Source organism: Poecilia mexicana, unplaced genomic scaffold (genome assembly GCF_051168715.1).
Source record: "Poecilia mexicana isolate PSO_F unplaced genomic scaffold, ASM5116871v1 scaffold_2, whole genome shotgun sequence".
NCBI classification, from domain to species: Eukaryota; Metazoa; Chordata; class Actinopteri; order Cyprinodontiformes; family Poeciliidae; genus Poecilia; species Poecilia mexicana.
In genome coordinates, this window is record NW_028263371.1 from 16,504,150 (window position 1) to 16,520,339 (window position 16,190).

General features: G+C 39.6%; 1 protein-coding gene across 1 annotated transcript; it reads right to left on the reverse strand.

The window, feature by feature from the left end:
- Nucleotides 1-260: 260 nt before the first annotated feature.
- On the reverse strand, nucleotides 261-10,033 carry dusp19a (dual specificity phosphatase 19a). Its single transcript, XM_014968058.2, has 5 exons — nucleotides 9,347-10,033; nucleotides 6,685-6,925; nucleotides 5,953-5,999; nucleotides 4,906-5,058; nucleotides 261-814 (listed from the first exon to the last, which is right to left on the reverse strand). Exons 2-5 carry the CDS (start codon nucleotides 6,905-6,907, stop codon nucleotides 608-610), a joined length of 630 nt encoding a protein of 209 aa, XP_014823544.1. The 5' UTR covers nucleotides 6,908-6,925; nucleotides 9,347-10,033; the 3' UTR covers nucleotides 261-607.
- Between the last annotated feature and the right edge of the window lie 6,157 nt (nucleotides 10,034-16,190).

Genomic DNA, 16,190 nt, shown 5'->3' on the forward strand with positions numbered 1-16,190 from the left:
ATACTGAACCTTTAACATAGAAAATATTAAATGAGATAATAAATGGAGTTTAACATTATGACAAGGATTACATCGGAATGTGTCTGATTGACTTGAACTGAGTTTATATTTTTGTCTTGTAATGTGCCATCGAGATGTCCATCCATACATCTGTTGTAAATGTATGCTGTGTGGATGAACTGTATTAATTAAGCTCAATTCATTTCTACTCATCATAAACTTTGTTATTGATCTGAATTTGCTAGTAAAAAAGAAATACATCACTGGATAGTAGCTTTAATATGGAAAAAAAACATCAGCAAAAGAGAGATCTTATTGCTGGTAAGAAGCTCATGAAGAACATTTTGAAATTTAAAATTCACAAAAAGGCATACAATACAGAAAATAAATAGAAATCGAAGAGAAAGTTTTGATAGTTCCAGTTATTTTCAGACCTAATTTCACTCTGATGGTTGGTATCTAACATTTCCTGCAAACTCTCTAATGTATTCCTGCACCAATAAAAACGATTCTACATAAAAGACATGTTTAAACGTTTCTTTACAATGTTTTATTACAATCACAGAGATTTCTCGTCAGACTGCATGACCTTCGCCAGACTCAGCCTTCAGTCTTTAGACCCGTTCATTGTAGGCAGTTTGTAGTTCCTCAGCTGTTCCAGGAAGCCGGGGTTGGGAGAGGAGGCCGGCCGGGCGGACTTCACCAATGAGAGTGCGTCTTCAAACGACTGTCCGTCACATGACATCAGGTAGCCGATGACGACAGCCGGGGCGCGGGACACACCGGCATTACAATGGACCAGAACAACACCTTTCTGAAACACAATCACATCACAACTGAGACCAACGATCGATTAAACTGGAAGCCCAGACAAAATTTACTAATTCAAAGCTCTAAAGTACTTGATCATCGCTTAACATGACTGACTTGTGGTGTGCCTCAAGGTTCTGTACTTGGCACTGCTGGACTTTCCTCAAGCAAATCGATCGGATCACATTTTCCAGCAGTCCAATCAGTTATGTCACAACTCTAACAACCTTTTGTAACATTTTGGGTTATGTCACAAAAGTTACATAACACCAAGATTGCAATAAGCCCCGCCTTTCCCTGGGGTCGCCACTGGAGGTGCAGATTCACAACACACGTGTTCGCTTAGGTTAGCTTAGCACATTTCCTGTGTTTAGCTCTAATGGCTCAGCCAAACCATGCATCCATGACTCTTTGTAGCTCTGACAGCTCAGCTGACCCATTGTTCTCTTAAGACACGCACACAAATCAGTCTCACATTTGGGGGTCACGTTGCTCTGCGATAAACAACTGACTTGTTTTTTAACATTATACCATTACTAATAAATTAGTCTCCAAAGCTTCAATATGTAACTTTCATGAATAATATTTTTTACACATTTGTTGAAACTGTCGCTACGTTGTGACAGAATGGTACGAGACAGTAGTGAATAAAAATCAACCTCTGTTTTCAACCACTGCTCCCAACAACCAATCAGAGCCAGCAGGAGCGTCTTAGCGCTGTCAATCACCCTCCGTGTGGTGCTGCTGTATCTCCTGTCCAGTAGTGTTGAATTTATTCTTCTTGAGAGTCTGGCATTTTTTGGCGAATAATTTCAGGTAGACTGAAATGGTTATCCTGATTCTGCTAGTTAACACCTTATGAATAATGTGGTTAAAAGTAAATTATTAATCATAGTTATTAATATCTACATAAGCCAAACATTGATGTAAATTCTGATTCCCTTCAGCCCTGTCTCATTTACTTCATTCATAGTAGTTTTGAATCACCTGAAACAAAAATTCTTGTGTTTATACAGACAAGCATAAAACTTTAGTTATCATTGAAAGGTTATTTTGTTTAAACTAAGTTGTTCTACACTTTGTTTTAGTTTCTGATGGAATCATTTAGTTCTTTATTTAGCTAATAGTTTGCCTCTGGCCGGGACAAAAAAGCCAGTGTAAGAGAGAAGTTTTGTGTCAAATTATACTACTTGGTTGGGACTTAAGTTAAGTACCACATAAATAAATGTTTCTGTAAAACAAAAGTTAGGAAAAAAGTAAAGGTTTTGTTTTCTAGAAACACATAAAATTGTCTGCAATGACCAGCATTCCTCGAGTCAATGTTTCAGTTTCTTTTTATATATCGATAAATCAACAGTTTTGAAAACAATAAGGACCTGATAACCAGATGGGAGTCGAAGCTGCTGGATTTCAAGCATCTGCTGCAGTGGCGTTATTTGACCACACGTTGGCTCTGTGCTCCTGCTGCTGTGACTTCGGCTCTTTGAGCTGAACTAAGCAGCTTGTTTGTTTGTGTCTTTAGGAACTCATTAGCTTCTCAATTACAGCCCACATGTTCCATCAAAAGAACGAGAGGCAGGGCGGGCAGCAGGCGAGCGCTGGATAAACGAATGAAATGATCCAAAATTATTATTATTTTTTTTTAAGTTTTTTTTTTTCTACATCACATTTATAAATACAGCTGGTAGAAAAAGTTAACTTTGAAACTTTTGGTTAAATGGTGAGGAATACATGCAAAAGAACAAATAAATTAAGAAAAAAGTATATCTAGATCTTTTCTTGCAAAACAATAAAAACAACAAGTTGCATCTGGATATCAAATATGAGCTTCAAAATCTCCTGGGGGGGGGGAAAAATCAATAAATGCAATTTAAAAGTTGCACATTTTGCATATCTGTAATACTTTTCCTGTCTGTCCTTCAACAAGCAGATGTTTGCGGTTGTCATAGCGACATCAATATCTATTGGTCATGATCAGCCAGGTGGCCTGCTGGGTAATCTGAGCCTGCATTTCAAAGTAAATGAATCAGTTTGGTTATCAGGGCTGGAATTACCAAAAACACACACACACACACAGAACCATATCATCACCAGGAATTCATACACACACTTCCTGTAATCAGACACCTCTAATGACTGCCTAATCACTCTGTGTGTGAGTGATTGTGTGTGTGGTGTCGTGTTAAGGTGAGGCCCAGGCTCCGCTGCTAAAAGCTTGTATGTCACCGAGATCTGATCTAGAAGCTGTTTAATAAAACATCAACAAAACTAAGCATCTATTATTCAGAGCTGAAAAAGAGGAGAGGAAATGAGGAGGGGAAGCAAGTGGCAAAGATGTCAGGACGTCTGTCACAACACGAAACTGTTCATACGGCACGGCATGAAGGCTGCAGAGGTTTGTTAGAGGCTGTTAGACGACAACCGGCTTCATGACGGCCAAGGAACACGGCACAGTTTGGAGAAGTTTAAAAAAGTTACTGAAGAACTCCACAAATCTGGCATTCATGGAAGTTACAAGGAAACGTTTCTAAGCTGTTGCAAACTCGAGGGAGAATGCGCTCTGATCTTAGCTAAAATCAAAGGTTTTTGGCAAAAATGTCTGGTGTGGTGGGAAACCAATGTCTCCAGCTGCGTTTCTGTTACGAACGGGAGCAAAACCTTGTCGACGTTCTGCTGATGTCCAAAAGACGCGATTTCGCAATTTCAGTTTTTGCACTAAATAAGAAACGCAATTAAAATCGCACGTGAACGAGTTTGTGAACGTGACGCGTCAAAAACGTTCCGCGTCATCGTCCTCCCACTACTTCCTGTTGTTGTCTCCTTTGTTGATTTACGCCACCAGCATGACCCGTATTGCAAAAAGGAAAAAAAAAAGTCTTTCCATCACAGTTTTGCGAAATAAACTAATATTGGCAAAGCCACAAAAAAAAAAAACTCATCCTGATGCCAAAACTTTACCTGAGTGGAGTTGCCCCCCAACTCACCTTCTGCAAGTCAGACAAAATTGGTGTCAAACGTTTGTGGTACGTTTGTGAAGCAAAAATCTTCGTCATTTTGATTTAGTAAAATTGGTGGGGCTGGTTGACCTGTTGACCTTTAAACTTTCGTTAATATCTTCAAAGCCAAAGCAGCACAAACAAAAGTTTTTGCTGCACATAGTTGCACAAACACCAATTTAATCTGATCTGAAGAAGGTGGGACTGGTTGACCTTTCATGACCCCTGGAAACATTTTTTAATATCTTTGAAATGATAGCAGCAAAAATGAAAATTATTGCTGCACAAACGAAGCACAAATTTTATCTGATTTGAAGAAGGTGAGGTCAAGAACTTTTTATAAAAAATGAGTCTTTTTAAAGAGGAGCGCTTCCATTAAGTACATTTATTTTCTAAATGTCAAATTACGCCATCATATGGTGACTGGAGACGGAGCTGGTGGAACATGGTGATGGAAGAACAATCCTGGAAGAAAATCTGCTAGAGGCTCCAAAAGACCGGAGAACCTAAACATAACCAGAACTATGATGGTGTAAATCAAAGCATAGGACGGCCCAGTCAAAGTACAGAGACGCTTTATACACTCTCTCCATCCGGAATGCAAAGAAGAACGGGCAAAGATTTCAGTCTCTAGAAAGCCGGCAGAAACATCCCCAGAAAGATCTGCAGCTGTGGAAGGTGATTTATTTTCCTTCTCTTTAATAATTATGATAGATTCTGCTTGTATTGTGACAAAATGTGAAAAATCTAAGGAGCGTGGTTTCTAAATAACACAAAACTTTCCTTAATTTTGGTCGGACAAAAAACTTTTATCTTCCGTGGGACTGAAAAGAATCTATTTAACTTATCAGCTGATTAAACTTTTTTTGTTGTTGAGGTCAAGTTCTTTGTTTGCACTTTAGATTGAAAGTACAATCTAAAGTTCTTCGCCTTACGTTGCAGTAGCTTTTAAATCCATCTGGTCATTCGATATCTCTGCGATGTTATCAGTTTTGCAAATGCAGATTAAACTGAGGTCAGCTGACGGGGGCAGAATTCATTCGCAGCACTTTGACAAGTTGCCGCGGAAGAAATCTCCCGACGACGACGGAGACGCTACCTCTCTGCGAGCCTGCTGGATGAAGTCGCAGCAGTCCCTCATGTACTCTAGCAGGTCGGCGTCCGGGTGGTCCAGGATGCTGACGGTCCGGTAGATGAACAGGTCTGGAAACACGTTCTCCACGCCGAAGGCCACGTTCAGGATGTGGGAAACCTGAGGAGGAAGAACGGCTGACTGGTGGACCGAAGTGTGTGGCACGCACGGATGGACGGCCTGAATGGGAGGCATTCAGGCTGCATACAAACACACTGAGTGTGTAACTACACTGTGCTTGTCTTCGGTTAACAGCTCTTGAGAAAATGATATTTACAGGGTACAATGCTGATGGGGCAGCGACGTTAAGAAGCCTCTGTGAATCTGTGCACTTTTAAACCCTGAAGAGCAACAGTGGAAACAACAACATCTTACCAAGTAAAGTTGGTTCAGTTTCTAGTGCAAATATCTTAGTGGGCTTGAAAAAAGACAAAACTAACTTACAAGTAGATTTTCACCAAGATATAGAAGCTTGTTTTAAGTAAATAATTCTTCATATTGATGGAAAAGTTCTAGTTCAGGCAGATTATTTCACTTGTAACATGAGAAAAACATCCTGTCATAAGTGAAATAATCTGCCAGGGGAAGTGGTACTTTTTCATCAATATTAAGGAATTGTTTACTTAAAATAAGCTAGTATATCTAACTGAAAAACTTTTTTAAAACAAGGGGGGCTTAGGCTATTGTTTTAGGAAGGTGACAATATTCACATCAAACTTGTCCTATTTTTATGTTGAAAACCTTGCTTTGTTTTTTCCTTCCCTTTTACAGACATTCACTACTTCGTGTTGCTCTGTCTCATAAAATACCTCCAAAATAAACTAAAGTTTGTGGTTCCGATGTGACAAAATGTAGAAAGCTTTGATGGGTAGGAATACTTCTGTAAGGTGCTTTATATGAATATTTATCTGCAAATGCGGAAGACAAAAAAAAAGATGGCCAACCCAAAACTTTGGCCCGATCCTCAGTTCACAACAGGCTGGAGTCATGTAAGACCCGGCCTGATCTGCTCACCTTGTGTTTTCTTAAGGTGCCAAAGTCGTGCGCAGCATCCTGGGAACCTGCTCACACACACAAACACACACAGTGAGTCAATCAGACGCCTAGTTCCAGACTTTTCCGTGTGTCTTGGAGGGAGTTGGACCCAAACGAGGATCCGTTCGGTACGCTGAACTTAATGCAGGTCAAAGGTTCATCCAGCTTCCACATGTACATCCTCAGGGGTCATGTCTCCTCCAGTCCACCCCCACCTCTGCACTCGTGTTACAGGCTGCCCTGGTCCGGGAGGCCGTGGTAGTCGACTGAAAGTGACATCCAGGCCAAGGCAGGGAAAGGAGGTGACCAGGGCAGAAGCAAACCAAAACAACGGCTGAACCTAAAATACTACGTTAAAAACCAGAATGAGTTATAAAAATGAGCAATAATATACTGACGCTCTGCAAAAACACAAAATCTTACCAAGTACTTTTGTCTGGTTTCTAGCTCAGTACACTTGAAAAAAGACGAAACTAACTTACAAGCAACTTTTCAACTTGTTATATTGAATAATTTATTAACTCTGATGAAAAAGTTCTAGTTCCACTGGTAGATTATTTCACTTTTAACATGGTAAAAATGTCTTATTATAAGTGAAATCATTTGCCAATGGAACTTGCTCTTTTGTGATGCACAAATAAACTTGACTTGGTAACATAACGTAACGTAACATTTGCTGAGTGAGTGTTTGTCTGTCTCTCCCACTCTCACCCAGAAGCAGGTATGGCTTTACAAAGCCGACCTGCAGGTCCCAGGAAGTATCGGGGACGTAGCCCAGCATCTTCTCTGGCGGGACAGGGTCTTCCACCACGGTAATCGTCGAACCCTTCCAGGTCTCGATGATGCGTCGGCCACTCAGCGATGTCACACGGGTGCACTGCTTCCGCAGGCGAGTCCGGGAGAAGCTCTGGATCTCCTGAGTCAACGACTGCATGGCCAAACTTTACCAAACCTGAGAAGACGGGAACGTCGGTGAGAAACTGCCTCGACAGCATTACCACGACGTCATCATATCGATGTTTAATGGAGATGCGCTGGTCTGGTTCTGCTCTGCGTCCCCACAACCAGAGTCAAACAAGGAGAAGCAGCATTCAGCTTCTATACACCACAAATCTGGAACAAACCTCCAGAAAACTGAAAAACAGCTGAAACACTGAGTTCATTTAAATCTAGACTAAAACCTCAGCTGTTTAGAGTTGGTGTTGAAACATAATCAGTGAAATATGATGTGTAATGATGGAGCTTTTCAAAATGTAAAGCTTCATCGTTGACTGTTATGACTTTGTATTTCTGTGTTTTCATGATGCAAAACTGTTTGAAATGCCTTGTTGCTGAAGTTTATTAATGTAAACTTCAACAACAAGTTTACATCAATAAACGTGATTGATTGGTTCATATATTGATGTGAAAAATTGGGTCGATATCGATATCCAATACTGATATTCCCGTCATGTGGAATAACCTACATTTACTTATGTATCCCAATAAATCTGCCATAATAAATTTTGCTGGATAGTAAATAGTCGCTGAAATTATAGCTGTAAATGACAATGCTGTTGTTTGAGACCGTTTTCAAGTCATATGTCGATAATGGCATAATATTTCAACTTCAAGGTAATGCACAGGAGCCCGAATTAAAACAGCGATGCTCTGACATAATGAGTATGAAGTCGCTGTAGAATCACACGGTTTGACTGCCGCAAAGTAGTAAAGGAAAGCCAGAGAAGATAATTGCCCACACTTCATCAACTTAATTATGCTTCATTCACTGGACCAATTACACGAGATAATTACATTTTTCAGGGTGCATTTACACGTCTATTTCGAGTGCTGGAGTAAGTTTGGATGATTGAGTATTGATGCTCTAATGGTGTTGTCACCTTCTTTCTGAATAGCTTCGTTTAAGTCCAGTCACCAAAAGCCTAAGCTGTCAAAAAAGAAAACGGTTAATTGTGAGTCAAATGCTCATTAAGTTTTCAGAGCAAAGACCACATGAGAAAAACACAACTACACACTTTAGACCAGTAAGCAGCAGTGTTGTAATGAACTCCTTTAAATGTTCAGTTTGGTATTTATCACCAAACTGAACTGAACTGGTAATTATAAATCTGAACGAGCAAAAATGACCTGTGGAGATCCCCTAGGCTCCTTTATCGTGCCACTTTTATTCAGTATTTCTTTATAAGTGTGTGACTATATGGCACAACTCTTTACACACAGAGTGGATAGGCCAGGGTTTCCTTTAGCTTACTGTAAAAAAAAATACTCACAACCTCAGAAAGACTCAACAGTGCGTAAAAGCGCAGAGCACGTCATAAACCCAGGTGTAGTTAAGGGCTCAGAACTAAATCTTAACAGTGACATCAAGTTTTATTTTAAACCAGCTTCTAGAATTAAGTCATTCTTGTCAAATTTAGGATGTAGAAAAACAGGCACCAACATTGAACATTTTGTACATTAAACATAAGAGATACGGACAGTAAAAATACATATCAGCCGCTGTCCAACACAATCGGGGAAACAGAACGTCTCACAGTCGTCCTGTCATCATTTCACTGGGTCTCCAGTCGTAAAAGGAAAGATGTTAAGATGGACTGAATGTCCCCAGGTCTGAATACAGTCAGGTAGGAACTATCTTAGGCGAAATTCATAGAGAACACTTTCATTTTAATGTAATTTAAGTAACATATTTATTGACTTTTAGTTTTTGTCTTGATGTGCTTCTGTGTCGATCTGGTTTTCGTCACTTTTTGCTGTTCGTTTCTGGCTTTACTGTGATTATCAGTCATTACTGGTGCTGGTAAATTAACTGAACATTAATTAAAATTAATTAACATTCTAAATGAAAGTTATGTACATAGTTGTCATTTATTTATTTTGTTGCTCAGATATTAATTCAGCCCAAAGAACACATTTCCAGAATGTAAACTTCTCATTTTGGATGGTAAATTTATACTTTTTAAAATTTTACATCCCTAAATCTGACTTTTTATATTTATTCTTTTATTATTATAATTCTATGAGATGCCTGTCCAGTCGTGTGATTTCTGATTTAAATCCACATTTCTCAGCAATTTGTCTTGTACAACACAGGGTGCAAAGTTATGTTTATGAAAAAATACACCAAATATTATTTAGTATGTTGTTGTTTTTCTAATCGTTTGACTTTTATTTTTACATTAATATTTGTTGCCCAAGTTCAAGGCACCAGTTAAAGTTCAGGTTTCTTTTTAAAAATGGGACAACAAGCGTTAATGAATATTTACATGTAAAAACATGAGATTATAGCCAGTGTGTCGCTACTTTCCATTTCTAGTCCACTGACAGGTTGATGCTAAAGCACATTAACAAACAGGGATAAAAAGTCCATTACCTGCTTTATCAGACGGTCGGTTTTAGTTGTTGCTTTGAAAACGTCCCTGTGCCAAAACAGCCGGTAATCCAGTTCAAACCAGGACACAGAGAGAACCACGGACACACACTTCTGTTCTCATCATTCTCTCCAGCAGTCGTCCAGTCCAGTTGTAGCAGCTTCAGGTGTGACGTCTACCTGTCTGCCCGGTGTTACCTGGACCTCCTCTGCTGGAGGGGAGCGGTCACTGAGCAACACGAGACCCGCCACCTGCCTGAGCTTCCCCCCCCTCGCCCCGCCTCCACACCCCATTGCTGCGTCAAACTCACATCCAGAAAACAAAGTAGCTACGTAATAGGTACTGTTATAAAACCTCGTCCCATATTGGAAACAATGACTAAAAAAAAAAACGGGGTTTAAAAAACTAAATAAACAAGAGGGAACTCAGAGTTTTGAAGTATTAAGGTCACAACATTTTAGTAAATACAGGCTTAGAGTTAAAGGAACTGTGGTCAATTGGTAGATGCTGCAAATGTTCCACTAGAGGGAGCTACATTTCTATATTTGCTGATCGGCTTCCTGAGAAACGGGAGACAGAAACACATCCCAGATTAAAAAGTCAAATACTATGCATATTTTAAGTAGGCTGCATTTTTCTGAAATACATTTCTAATATTATGTACTTCATAAGATATTTTAAAATACATAGATTGAAAAACCACGGTTTTAATCCATCCATCCAAATATTTGATCTAATTTTTTCTCCTAAAATAAACTTTACATTACAATTAAATATATTACTAAAGTTGTCATTCGGATAATCTTTTTTAAAAATACACTGCATGTTTTTCTAAAAATGTATATTTTAAATGTACATTTAAAAATATATTAAAAATAAACAAGTATATGCAATAACTTTCAGAAGTTATACTTTTGATAGGTTTTGAGTGTATAGTTTTAGTTTTTAATTGTTCTCAAACATAAATACATTTTATTACTTGAAAGTACTTTGTGTGACAGTGTCTAATTATGCTTCAGTTTTGTTCAAGATAAAGAGATAAAAACTGTTTTGAGTTTTTGAATACATTGGACACTTTATTAGGTACACCCTGTTGGGCCCCGTTCCCTGTTACATAGGTCAGAGAAGGCTTCAAGGACGTTATTCAGGGATTTTGGTTCATGTTGACATAAAAGCAGCACCCTTTGGTGCAGGCTTGTTGTGATGAGGATTGTGGGCACCAAGTAATGGAGGAGTCAAGGCGAGAGTTTCAAAACAAAGGAAACCGAGCCAACTGTTGAGGATGGTAGCATTATGCTAAGGTTGCTGCTTTTTTCTGCCAGTATTATGTCAATTGGACTTTTAGCTTTACATCACATTATGTTGTTATTCCCTCATCAAAAACACATCTGGAGTGTTTGAGGTGTTCTTGCTCTCACAAAGTGCTGCCGTTTCCACGAAGCAGATGTTCCTCAGCTCCTTCAGACTAGCCAGTAGCAATTAGCAAACATCAAGTGGAACTGAGCATCAGCTGAGCTCATTATTGGAGCTACTTCTCAATGCAACTCTGGTAAAAACGTTGTTAAAGGGTTACTACAGGAGTGAAGTTGTGATAACTTCCTGAAGGCGGAGTTTCAGAAAGAGCAGGAGCTTCTTAAAGAAACAGAGACCCAATTTCAAGGTGTTAAATTGTCATATTTGACTCATACGCAGCACTTTTTAATAACTGAAGGTAGCAGTTTCTTGATTATGCTATAAAAATGGTACTATGTGCCTGGAATATGCATAATACTGCCCCTTTAACAGCTGGAGCAAACCTGAAGCCATCTGATGGACACGTGGTGCTTCATTTACCTTTTTGTTATTGGGATTTAAGTGCTAAAAACACCGCATAACCTATTAGGATGTGTTTTTATTGGTGAAAAAGCCTTCTAAGTACCTACTGAACAGTGTCTTCAACCAGAAGGGTAAACCCTCACAGGTGACTTTATGTGTTCCAGCTGCAGAGGGCAGCAGGTTTTAGAGGAGGATGAAAACTATTTGCAGTGAATATGTCCGCCTCGGCCGCATTGGCTTTATTTAACTATGCGTCGTAAATCCAGCAGTGCAGCCTCCAGTCACTTTTTTCTGCAAACATGCCGCAAAATCAGCAATTGTTCCAGATTACATTCAATCCTTCGCAATACCCTGAGTGTGCGCGTGCGTGCGTGTGCGTGTGTGTGTGTGTGTGTGTACAGCTGCAGTCTTATTTATGTTGGAATCAAATTCTGGTAGTTTCCAAGAATATTTCCACATGCAGCGAGAACTAGCTTTCTCTCTGGGTGAAACTGAATCTTCTCAACCTTCTCAAAAGGAATGCGCTTCCAGTCTATGTGCGTGTTTACCTTTGGGAATGTGTGTGTTCATTCCTCTGATAAGAATTTTTTCCTGCCAACTAAAAGAAGCTTTTACGTCAGAAAAAATAACACTTACAGAGATTAAATCATGAGAACATGCAAAAGAAAGAAAAATGGGTCGAGAACGGGGGGAGAGAGAGAAAGACAGAAAGAAAGAGAGAGGTAAGCGAATGATGGAAGACAAAGTGCTGATTCAGTTCTCTGCATGTTGATCCATGAGTCAGAAAACCCAGAGAGGCCAAGGGTGTGTGTGTGTGTGTGTGTGTGTGTGTGTGTGCGTGTGTGTGTGTGTGTGTGTGTGTGTGTGTGTGTGTTGGCTGTAACTCAACCCTTACATGGGAAGCTCCTCCAACATCTGACAATCATTACTAACCATCAACACACACACACACACACACACACACACACACACACACACACACACACACACAAAGTGCTTCAGTTTGCTGCGTCATACTCAGGTTTAATGGACCAATAACAGGGCTGTTAATACAACAAGCCCTGCCTGGGTCAAAGGTCGTCTCCAGCCACTCAATCAGTTACGGGTTCATCCCAGTCCTCCCAGCATCGGTGACCAGTCAACTTGCGGTTTAAGCGGATGTGGAGGTTTCCCACGACGCCCGCGGTCACTCGAGGAAAAACTGATTTGATCTGAAAACCTGAATCAGAGAGAATGACTGTTCTGCGACCAGGGCTGGGGGCACGTTGACCGAATCACTACTGGGGGGGGGGGGTTCCCCCCAGTGGGTTCAGAAGTATGAAGACTGTGAGGATGAACGAAAAGCAGCTGAAAGCTCAGCAGCAGTCAGTCAGAGTGACATTTTACCGTTTTTTGCCAGATCCTTCCGTTACCTTCACCCCACGTATCAGTCCCAATCTCTGCTCTGCTCCTGTTTCTAGCACCTTCCTTTGAGACTACCTTTGTTTCTCCGCTGCACTTTCCGTTTACATGCTTGGATACTGAACTCTGTGAATGGACCGTGTGTGTGTGTGTGTGTGTGTGTGTGTGTGTGTGTGTGTGTGTGTGTGTGTGTGTGTGTGTGTGTGTGCGTGTGTGTGTGTTCCCCTCTTCGTGACAGGTGTCCATCACTGTCCTCTGGACATGTCCAGTCATCAGATCGTGTTGCTGACTGACCCGGACTGAGAGACCGTTTAAAGGCTCAGGAAACCTTTGCAGGTGTTTTGAGTTAATTAGCTGATTAGGCTGTGACAACATGAGTTTCCATTAATCACCTTTGCCACAGAATTCAAATTTTCTGAGAGACTGACTTTTGGGATTTCATTCTCTGGAAGAAATAATCAGCAAGAAATTACAAGAAAAAAAAGCTTGGAATGAATCAATGTATGATCATTTTAAACAATATATGAGTCTCACTTTCTGAGATCACTGGTAAGACATTTTGGCACATTTACGCAATATTCTAATTTTATGAGGTGTACTAAAATACTTAAAAATCACTCAACGGCTTAGCATCACGGTACATTAGAGATCTGCTTCCAGACTGCTCAGGTCTTCTGGTTCTGGTTCTGCTCTGCATCTCCAGAACCAGAAACAAACATGGAATGAATAATAGCATAATCTGGAATTAACTTCCAGAAAGCTGCAGAACAGCCGAAACACTGAGCTCCTTCAAATTAAGAATAAAAACCCAGCTGTTTAAAGTCACTTTTAAAGTCACTTTTGAAACTTTTGAACCATAATAACTGGAATATTGATCGACATATTTGATTGTCATTTGACAATCACAATTGGTGACCATACAATGTGTTTATGCTTTTATGTTGTCCTCATATTTTTTGATGTAAAGCACTCTGAACTGCCTTGTTGCTGCAATGTGTGATAAACAAATAAATTTTGATTTGATTTTTGATTTACTAGTATAATAAATGACAAATAGTCTCTTTGAGGCCCCAACAAATCTGTCTAATCTACATTCTACCCAAATGTTTTGTGAAATGTAAAATATATTATAAATTCATAATTTTATCTGTTGACTGTATCACTCTAGAAGAAAGACATTTGTTTCCAAATGAACACAGGTAAAGCGTGGTCTTCCACCGAACCACTTTTCATTTAGCTGTGAGGCAACCAGCAAGTTGCTCTGTTTCTGTAAATAACCGCCTAGTGCAACAATTCAATTCAATTTGAATTCAAATAGCAGCTCAGTGCATGTTGAATTTTCCCAAGGTCCAGCGTCTGTACAGCAACGCTATTAAAGGGTAAGACAGCTGGATATGATCTCTTTCAGTTTGCTGTGCCATGTCATAAAAACAAACATACAGCGAAAAGAAATAAGTACTGAATGTGTTAACTCTTTCTCGGCTTAAATATTTCTAATGGGGCCATTGGCATATAATTCACACCAGATGTCGGCAGAAACCCAAGTAATCCACACATAAAGAAAGCAGAGCAAGTTCACGAGTGAGGTTATGGGTAGAAAAAATAATAATATTAGTAATACACAGAGTTGAGTTCTCACCAAACTGTTAGTATGATGTCCTGTAGGTCCATCTTGTCCCCGGTGGTCTTACATGGTCTTACGAACGAGGATGGAGTTTGATTGGTTAACTGTATTTCCATTGAAAAAATTATAGATGTGCTCTTGTCGAAAAATCACAGTTTTGCAATTTTTCTATTGTGAAAATTGTGCTTTCTTATTTAATTTAAATAGGAAATGTAATTAAAATTGCATGTGAAGGAACTTGTTCACGCCATAAGTCATTAAAAAACACAAGAGTGACAGTTACGTGAAATATATTCATGATTCAGTCATGGTGCTAGCGCTCATTATCTGTCAGCCAATCAGAAGAGACAGTCGGCGTCTTATTCAGGCGTTGGCGCGACAAGCCCCGCCTACTTGGGAGCGGCTACGTATGCAGCGTTTTGAGGAAATTGCAGTCGGCGATTTTACATTAGAGCGATTGATTCAACTCTTTAGAATGACACCCAACCTTTACTGAACTATGTGAGGCTGAGAGGCTCTCAGAGCTCTGGTGGAGCCAGCTGCAAGAAAAAAGGATAAAAAATCGTCTTCTTCTACGTTTTCACCTGTGGTAACGGCTGGCTGTTGATCACGTGACTCTTGTGATGCGGGAAAACAAATGGTTTTGATAGGGCAATAACTTCTTACCGAAAAAAAATCATGTTTTTGTTTTGTTTTGTTTTGTTTTGTTTTTTTCAAAATGGCCGTGTTTCCATTAAGCAAATTCATTTTCATAACGTCAATTTGCGGTTAATTCAAACAGGTGCAATTAATCCAGATGATGAGCGGAGGACAGAGGGGCTTTTTAAAGACAAGCTAACGGGTCTGGTTAGTTTCAGCCAATAAAACGGTGATGCATTAAAAAATGCTGTACATCTGTTTAAATAGATACTCTCCCACTCTGTTTGACAGGCTGTACAACATTTTCTGGTTCCAATCATGTAAAACACAGTGAATGTCTTAACTATAGCAAGTCTCGGAATGTGATTCTATTGAACAAAAACATAATGTTTCACTTTCTCCATGTTTATATGTTTGATTTTGAAATTAAATCTTTATTAATTGTTTTAGTATTATTGTTATTATTGTCGGAGACTCATAAGGAAAGTTAAAAATTGAGACTGTTCCAGTGTTTGGAACAATCTGTGAGGTCTGCTGGATCGCTAAATGATTTTAAAACTGTTTTAAAAACTCGTCTTATGTATAATTCCATACAGCGCGATCATTAGGACAGCTTTTGTGTTATGACTTAATTAATTATGTCAACCTTGTAGTTTTCTTACAGTTTTGTGTTATTATTATTACCTTCATTTTATTTCCTTTGGTATACCTATAAAGCACTTTATCTAAAGCGATTTATAAATAAACGATTTATAAATCGTTTATAACCTGGAGACCATTTGTCATAGGCAAGGTAAGTGACTGCTTGGGGCCTCCTAGCCACCAGGGGGCCCCAAAGCTGCATGTTCAGCCTCATCTCAGTAAAATTAAAGCAACATCATTATGTAGGATTGACACTTTGTTATTTTACATCATGTTACAATGTCATTCCCTTATCAAAACATACCTGGAGTGTTGCTTTGATTCTTTCATGCATGTTTGAGGAATCCTTTAATCTTCCTTGGCAATCATTAAGCTGTGCAAAATGCCTGGGTGGACCTAGCTCCGCCTTCGAGGACAAAGCTCCTCCTCAGAGCTGCAGTTTCCAAGTATTTGGGCAGCTCTGTTGCCTCACAGAGCAGCCCGCCCCAGCAACTCCCCCACTCAGCTCCTTCAGACTAGCCAGCAGCAATTAGCAAACACCTGTTGGAACTGAACATTAGCTGAGCTCATCATATGAGCTAATTCTCAGTATAACACTGGTAAAAACAACGTAAAAGGGTTAATAGAGGAGCCATGCTGTGATGACTAAGGCAGAGTTTCAGAAAGAGCAGGAGCTTCTTAAAGAGACAGAGGCCCAATTTCAAGGCGTCAAATTACAAAGTCAA